The sequence below is a fragment of the Centruroides sculpturatus genome, unplaced genomic scaffold, assembly GCF_000671375.1.
Source record: "Centruroides sculpturatus isolate CEXI.00-Female unplaced genomic scaffold, Cexi_2.0 scaffold76, whole genome shotgun sequence".
NCBI lineage: Eukaryota > Metazoa > Arthropoda > Arachnida > Scorpiones > Buthidae > Centruroides > Centruroides sculpturatus.
The window spans coordinates 1190905-1200334 of NW_019384451.1; the positions used below are offsets into that span (position 1 = coordinate 1190905).

General features: G+C 27.9%; 1 protein-coding gene across 3 annotated transcripts in view; it reads right to left on the reverse strand.

The window, feature by feature from the left end:
* Positions 1 to 9160, reverse strand: part of LOC111620567 (D-aspartate oxidase-like) — a 67221-nt gene extending 58061 nt beyond the window's left edge. The window contains exon 1 of one of the 3 annotated variants that reach the window (XM_023362514.1): positions 9057 to 9160. In XM_023362514.1, coding sequence (XP_023218282.1) covers positions 9057 to 9070 — 14 coding nt within the window. In that variant the 5' untranslated portion in view covers positions 9071 to 9160. Of the gene's footprint in view, positions 1 to 6324; positions 6797 to 6827; positions 6992 to 9056 lie in introns of those variants that run through there. The other 2 variants (XM_023362516.1, XM_023362515.1) reach the window with 2 other exon arrangements.
* Between the last annotated feature and the right edge of the window lie 270 nt (positions 9161 to 9430).

Below are 9430 nucleotides of genomic sequence, written 5' to 3' on the forward strand. Positions count from 1 at the left end.
AAATACAGGTATACCTCGCCTTACGTCGTTAATTGGTTCCAGGAAAACGACGTAAGTCGAATTTACTTGTCTCCGAATCTACTTGTCACTAGGCTAAACCATAAATTATTATTCCCTGTTCTGTATTTTATTTATTAATGCATTTTTAATAATATATGGTTAATAAAACTCTATTTTAAGCTTACAAACAAATAAATTTTAGTTTTTAATATAGTACAGAAAAAAGTATTCTAAATTTACGAATGCGTGTACTGTAAATACAGAACATATTCGTATATATTTTAATATAATTTTATGTGCTATAAACATTTTTCTAGTGATATTACGACTTCAATATTTGTGGCGGGCGGACGTAAAGTCGAATAAAATGACTTTTATTCGACTTTACGTCTGTCCGCCACATTTTTATTTGATTTTTATTTTTCCATATACTTTTTTGACAAACGACGTATAATCGGGAACGACATAACTCGAAACGACGTAAGTCGAGGTATGCCTGTATTGCTAACAAGCAATTATTTATTGTGACATTACCACAATGCAGGGCTGCAATTTTTAATCATATTTTTAATGTATTTAACTTAAAATATATACTTTTCACCTCAAATTAGTAGTGGCTTGCCCCTGTACATCATACTTTTCATTTAACAATGCAGTTGTGTCGGTCATCTAACTAACACCTTTCAGGGGAAAATTTTTGAATTGAAATAACATGACTTCTGGTTTGCATCGGAAGATCATATATAGTTACCCAGGGCCTACTGCCCTGGTCTTGTCTTTCATCTATCTAACTCAGTTCTCAAGAAAGACAGGCAGACAGATGGACAATAGTGGAATTTATAGTTCTACAATTTTTTCAAATTGCAATCCAATAATGAGTAATAATAAAAATGTAAATATATATGACAAATATGAAATTTCTTTCAAAAGATATAATGTGAATCATTTAAAACAAGATTTGAATTAGCAGAAAATTATGTTAATCATAATTGAAAATTATTTCTGTTAACATGGAAAATAAGCTCCACTATGATAATTAATTAAAAATTAGTATTCCTATTTATTTAATTATAAAATATTTAGATATTTATAATGAACTAGAGATTTGTTAAATAAAATCATTGTAATGATCAAAAGTTGCTATTAATTGAATTCGGTTTTTTAAAACACTTTCTGCCTAATAGGCATTAAGAAACAAAGATGAACTAGCTACTGTGGTTACTCAGCTGAATTAATCAATTGTATACATCTATTATTTATTTAGTACAAGGTACAGATACCCTTTGTACAGGGTGTCTCCTGAGAAACAAATACAGTAAAAAGGTATTCTCTACAAAATTGTATACATCTAAAGATGAATCATTAATTCGGTCAAAATGCTAGTGTTATTTAAACTTTACCTACTGTTAAAGGTGCATTGACTATTTAAACAAGCTTAATTTGGCATTAAGCTTATTTTTCATGCCTATTGTAAATTCATCCATTACTGCAACAGAGATGATCAAAAGATTTCAAAACTGCTTTGAACTCAGTAGAATTAATGATTTTTATTGCATTTTATTAATATTAATAGTAAAAAATAATTTTTACACATTTTTACTCATTCCACATTCAGATTTGTAGATACAATTTGCAGGTATTGTAGATCAGGGCCCGCTCTAGGGCAGACAACCCAGACATTCGTCCGGGGTGGCAAATCTAAAGGAATTTTGGTTGTGAATGTGGCAAAATATTTATAAGTTAAATACTTACTTAATCGAAATTTACATTTGTCGATTTTTTTTCTGTGGCTAAAATTACCATGCAATTTACATTTCGTATTTATTATTTTTGCCTAAAAGTTAAGTGTCTAAGACTTCATGAAGCTAGTGCAAGAATGAAAATGGTTTCATACACTACCACTATAGCAAATTTGCATTCCTTAATTCTGAAGAAAACAACCATAAAAGAGGGCTTTTGGGCAAAAAGGAAAGCATAAGCAACAATGTTAAATTTTGTCCCAAACCTTAGTGTCACCTTAAGAATACTGCCTATCATACCAATAACTGTAGCTAGTGGGGAAAAGGAGTTTCTCTAAATAAAAATTAATTAAAAACTTTTTATGTTCTGCTACCATGCAAAGTCATCTTAATAGTTTGGCCATTTTGGCGATTGTGCATGAAACTGCCGATCAAGTAAACTTAANTACTGCCTATCATACCAATAACTGTAGCTAGTGGGGAAAAGGAGTTTCTCTAAATAAAAATTAATTAAAAACTTTTTATGTTCTGCTACCATGCAAAGTCATCTTAATAGTTTGGCCATTTTGGCGATTGTGCATGAAACTGCCGATCAAGTAAACTTAAAAGAGTTAATAAAACAAGTTTGCAGAACTAAAAGTGAGAAAAAAGTTTCTTTTGATTTTAATATAGTTGATGTACTTTTGTTTAGTTTTTATAGGATATAAGTTTTTTGTTTGACTGTACAGTACAATAATACATTTTTGTAATATCATTAAAAATGCATATAGTTAACAATTTGTAACTAGGTACAGGTATATTTTAATTTTTACTGTTTTGTACTACTTGACTGTTAATTTTTTATTACATATTTCTCTCTATATAAATTTAAGGGGCAGAAATTTGTCTTTTTGTCCGGGGCGACATAAATGCCTGAGCAGGCACCATGTAGATACAAATCAGAACATTATGAAATCGGTGTAAACACAGAATTTTTTATGTTGGCCAACTGTGAGAGGAATTGTTTGATATTAATAATGCCCAAACAATTACAGATTTTTACTTGTCACTTTTCCACGCAGTTAGCAGTTAGATTGAAGCTATTGAAGTGGATAGGTATCGCTATAACAAATTTGCATTCCTTAATGAAAGCATTTATTCAGATTTTTCTCTAGTTACAAATGTTTCATGACCTGTAATTAATGGAAAATACAAAAAGCACCATAAAAATATTTTGCAATTAATAGATTTACTGTTGACTCTTTCTGTGCATTTTGTTGAATATGAAAGTGGATTCCCTACTTGAAAAGGGTGAAGAATGACTAAAGGAACAGACTCCGATGAAGTATTAACAGCATTATTATGTATTGAACTTCATTCATCTGGAACAGCATACACATTTTTTTTATTTTGATACACTTTTTTGCCTGATTTTTATTACAATTTTTCAAGAGTTTCCCTGCAAAGATATAGAGGACATGACAATCCAGTGAGAGACAAACATAGGCAAGATGAATCAAGTGCAGAATGCATAAATGTCAACAAAAGTGTTAAGGCAAGTTTTCTGTCAAAGTTTAGTTTATTATTATTTATTGTACTTTTTCCATTTTCAATATCAATAATAAACAAGTATACATTATTAAATCAGAAGGTGTTCATTTTCTACCCAATTATTTTCCCACATAATTCTTATGCAAATCTGAATTTCTACAGATATAATATAATATAGGTAAATTTCTTCAGATATCTTTTTGCTTATTTTTTATACATAAAAAAAAAGAGATGACAAATTCTATAAAAAAATACTTCATTCCTATTACTATAAGAAATGAATACAATTTCATAATTTTGTTACAGAAGAATGTAGAAATTGTAGTAAATAGATTAATTATCAGTATTTTTCTTTTTCTATATGTGTTTTCTTTAAAATCTCTCCAATTTTTGAATTTCAATTAGAGTTATCCTTTCATTTTAATAAAAAATACCAGATATATATGAGCATCAATCAAAAAGTACCTGAAGCAAACTACCAGTCATCCAAATTGGATGGCCTGCTATTTTGTTTCCAGACATTCCAAACTAAACATCAAACAAATCTAGTTTATCTAGTTTAGAAAATTAAAAAAAAAAAAAAAAGAAAAACTCATTTTAAAAATATTATTGTTAAGGAAGTTCCTTAAACATAAATCCAATTTAAACTGCTTTCTTGAAGGAAAAATACTAATGTGTTTGGTCTATATGCTCATTTTTCTAATTGAATGTCAATAGGTTAAAAGACGTTAGAATTTTCTAAACAGTTATTTCAAGGAAAGCCATTTTAATTTGATTTAAAAAGATTCTTATGCAAAGTATAATAGAAAGAAATTATTCATATTAAAAAATGCATCTTTATGAAATGTAAAGTTAATCATTCAAAAAAAATCTCACTTTATTTTTGCAACAGAAATTGTAAAAAATATTATCTAAAATATAAATAATTATTTTATCTTTTAATCACTTATTAATTTAAGAAATTTTATTGTAATAATATAAATATATTTTCAATTATTTATTTTTTATTGTTGAAAACAAATTTTGTATAAAGGTAAATTCATTATTTTGAATGGATGAACAAACACAAATGCTATTTTTCCTTTCTTTTTTAATTGAATTATTGTTATTTTATTATGATTTTCCTGCAATTTTTATTTTATTTTATTTTGATAAAAAGTAAATATAATTGTTCTAAATATTTTTTATTAAATAACTTTTATAAATAAAACTTTAAAACTTTACAAAAAAATTATTTGGCAGTTAGTATAAATAAAAACTATTTTTAGGTATACTTTTAGATGTTTCAAATTACTTTTAATGTAGGAAAAAAAAACAAATATTAAATAAACACCAAAGAGCTCTGTAGAAACGTCCTTAATATTTGTTTTCTTTCTATTAAATATATAACAATTGTACCCCACAACTAATGAAACATTACACAACTTTTTAGCTTCAAAAACTTTGAAATTTTAATATGTTAAAATTTCAAGTACTATATTTAATGTTTTTTATTAATTATTTTTAAATTAGATTTATTAATATATTAATCATTAATTTTGCTTCATCAACAATCCTTTTAAATTCTAACTTGACTGTTAAAATAAAAGTAATGTATTATAAATTTAAAATAAAACCACAGTAAAATTTAACGTTATAATATAACATCTTTTTCTTGCCTATTATATATATTAAAATTTTTTAGCACATAATTTACTTATTAATTAATTAATCATAATATATATATAGAACAGCTTAGGATCATTTCACAAGTTTAAATCTGGTCCTATATATTAAGTAAATATATAAAATATATACTATGTGTATAGTGTAGTGGTTTTCAACCAGAGTGCAGTAATACACCAGGGTACCTAAATATGGGTTTCAGGGGTACTGTGAAATATAGTGCCAAGCACTGTTATAATACTTGGTTATCAATGTAGCAATGCAATAGTTACTTTAATTAATAAAGAAATAGGGGTACCGCAAGAAAAAATTACCAGGTTTGGGATGCACTATTAGAAAAAGTTTGAAAAACACTGATATAATGTATATAAGGCTAATAAGTGTATGTTCATATACTTGCTACATTAAAAAAATGGTAGGCTAGGTTATACAATAATTTGATTTATTTTTCATTTTACTCATTTATAAAATAACGTTAATTAATTAATTGAGCCGTTGATTTTGAAAGTGGGGCAAGTCCGTTTTGTGAAAAATATGGTTAAAGCTAATTTTTACTACAAATTAACATAAATTTTGTTTTTAATCAATTCACAACAAATATCTTTTAATATCAGTATAAATTTGTTACTAGTAATTTATATCGTCAATGATATTTACAGTGAGTAGATTTTGAAAGTGAAGCAAGTCCTCTCTAAAGAAAAATATGAAGATATGATGGATTTATTATCCTTTGTACCACCCATTTGTCATGAATACTTTAAAAATCTGCACCATCTAAACTAAAAAATATAATTATATGCATGCAACTTATTACTAAATAGTTTTTATTATTTTCTCCACTTTTTCCTATAAAATTAAATTTATTTTTTGTTTCATTGTAGCTTCTCAAAAAGGTATGAAATGTTGAAATAAAATAAATAAGTAAATAAATAAAAGATTCAATTTTTTGTTGTTATAACTATATTCCATTCAAAGAAAAGCAAGGTTTTCAACAAATCATTGCTTTTGAAAGTGAGGCAAATCCATTGGCGTATACCAAAACCATGATTTTTTTCACCTAACATGGATAACCATTATTGCATATTAAATTTACATGGAATAAAACCAAAAAAATATAAAACAAGTCTATTACTGCTAACAAATATTTTTACTCATTGAAATGCAAACCATTAAATATCCAGCAAAAACATAAAATGGACTTGCCCCACTTTCAAAATCAACGGCTCAATTATAAATAAAAGATTAAATTAATTTTATTTTTTAAAGTGTATTTAATTATGTTTTTAAATTAAATGTGTTTAGGTCACTAATTTATACAAAATACTTAAAAGTTCTACCATAAATTACTCCATTATACTATCAATTATTAATAATGAACACACAAAATTACCTTTTTAACAATGTAAATTCGGTTTATAGCTTCCAGTTATAGTTTATAACTAAAGAACTAAAACGAAATTATCATGTTACAGTGCGTGCGTCAATCACGTGTTTTTACTAGTTTGATTATAATTCGATTCGTCAGATATCGCCTGCAACCTTTCAATTGATTTTTCAATTGTAAACAATTAGTCCCATAAGGAGTAAGATGCTCACTAAATATCATATTCCTCTGCCTTTTTTTAAAATAAATTCTAACACAGCCACAAACATAGATTAAATTATCTATAAATGCTTTAAATTAGTTTTTATTCGTTATTTCAATTTTTTTCGTTCTTTTATTTGTGATTTCAAGGTTAAAAAGTATGCTTGCATCCTTGAATATACAGCATAGACAATACAAATAACACGGTATTGTTTGCAAAAAAGGACTTGATGTAAATATTAATCGACTGGTAGATCGCTATCTACTTTCTATCATTAAATAAAATTACTATTCAAAAAATATCTCACCATTTATAAACGTAGAAATTTAATTAATTTTTATTTGTACACGTGAATTCATTAGTTTTATTATTTCTTGTTAGCGATTTTAAAATAGTACAGTCGAACCAGAGTAAATTATAGAGTATTTGCCCTCGTCGTGCTGACAAGCATTAGGAGGAGCCTAGCTTAAACGAAACGATTAGAATCAACACTCCAAAGTACACTTATAAAACGAGTCTTTTTCGTCTTCTTCGTGCAATATTTTTATTTAATTATATTAAAGGTTAAAAATGTTAAAAATTAATATTGCTGATGTTTTTGAACAGTTAATGTTTTATTTAGATTTATATAAAAGTTACTAAACTTTTTTCCTTAATCAAGGAAGTTAAACTATTACACGTATAGTATGCATATCATACATTTTATAGACTTTTTTTCTAATAAAAAATTTTACAATTAAATGTTCTAAATATTTTTAGATGGGGCTGAAAGCGTACTTAATATAATTAGTCAATTGAAAGAAACGATTCAATTTAGCATATAAAATACTTTTATTTGTTATTATTGAAAATTTTCGAAAAATTTGTATTTTATTTAAATTCCATCGTCATAAATATAAACACACATTTTATTTATACAAGTATTTCATCATAAACAATTTATAAAAATTCATTTAAAGTAACGCCCCGCGGGGGGATTTTCAAAAATTCCTTCTTAGTGCATTCTCATGGTGTACTCTGTGTACCAAATTTCAACTCCTAACCGTTTGGGCTCTGCAATTATCGTCAACCCATCTCAATTAGAAGAAAATTTTAACAAAACCTGATAATAGATGGCGCCACAATTTCATTTTTGCCTTTTTTTAATAACTCCTAACAGCAAATAAGTTACGCAACTTCCTTTGTTAGATATTTTTGGATTCACGTGGTCTCAAAACATGGAGATTTACAAAAAACTTGGAGGGTCAAATCTGACACGATTCCAATACAGTCGACCCCCCTATAACGTACGTTCCTATAACGACAATTCCTATAACGTAGCGAAAAAATTGTAGAAACTTTCGTATAAAATACCTCCTATAACGTCGTTTCGCGAGAAGATTGATAGAGTCTGGACCAATAGTGGATGAGCAGCCGAACTACTTTCCTCCGACCCTGCGCCACGCTACGGAGCGGCTAAATTGAGTTTGCTATCGTCTGTTTAGTATTATATATAAATTATATATAAATTAGGTACTGTACATATAATTATATATTAATTATATATAAATTAGGTACTGTATATATAATTATATATTAACTTAATTTATTGTAACTTTATTATAATTATATATATGCTTTCTGCCGCCTGGCAACACGCTACGGAGATTTTAGGCTAGTAAGTTGAGTTTATTATCGTCTGCACAGTATGTAAATTAGGTACCGTAAGTCTAATACAGCACTAATTTTATACATTTCTTGTGAAAGAAACACTTCTTATTCAACGGCCATAAAAATTATTTATATTAATGATGTCTCCAAAGGTCAAGTTATCTTTCTGCGATAAATTATTTATCAGATATCGCGGCCGCCGTTTCGTGTGCTGTTCCGCGACGAAGACAAGCTTTGAACAACGGGCGTAGTCGAACGGTACACACTCGGTAAGTAATCCTATAATTTTTTGTTTATAGCATAGTTTATACGGATTACTCCCAAAAAATTATACGTGTTTTGGAAATGTTGAGTCGAATTAGTCTAGAATCGGTTAATTTTATAGAAGAAAACCTTTCGAACAGCCTTAGTCCGTAAAGTTCCCACCTATCGGGCTGCGATTGGCTCATGTATTTAATCGTTCCTACAACGTAATTTTCGGTTAGCGTGGAACGTATCTAAGCGTTATAGGGGGGGTCTACTGTACTTTCCTTTATGTACTGTACAGTACTCAACAGCCGGGACAGTAAAAAGCAGGTTGGGTTCTTTTCTCTAAAACTAAAAAGCATAAGTTTTATTATAAAATATAAGCATATACATAGCGTTTACAAGCATTCATAAAACTGTATACAATTCATCTCTAAGTTGCTTGCACTTGGTATAAATGTTTCCAATGTGTTGATTTTTTTCACTCATTTGTTTACTAACGAAAATACCAATTCATTGTAGGCATTAGATCCAGGAGGCATAAGCAATAATCAACAATTTTTAAAATGGTTTTAAAAGATACATGTTTATCTGTGAAATATTTTAAAGATTTCGACCCATCTACGTTGTCAGGACTTACCGTTTTCTCGACATTCTTAGAACTTTTCACTGATGACATAACTTTTAACCCGCCCACAGAGGGGTTTCTCATAGTAGGTCCCATTCAAATACAGTAGAGCGTCGATTTTCCGAATCAATTGGGGACTGGGGTTGTCCGGATAACTGATATTTCGGATAACTGATTTACGTACGAAAAAATAGTTTAACGTATCCGATGTCGAAATTTTTCTCCGTTGCGTGTCGCTTTACGTTGAATTTTCGTCGATGTTAAACCTAACAAAGACTATTGTATCGTTAAAAATTATTTTTTTATTTTGTACAAACAAAATAAATATATTGAAAAATATAAAAACAATAAAAAATTATACTTCAGATGTTAATTTAGTATCAAAA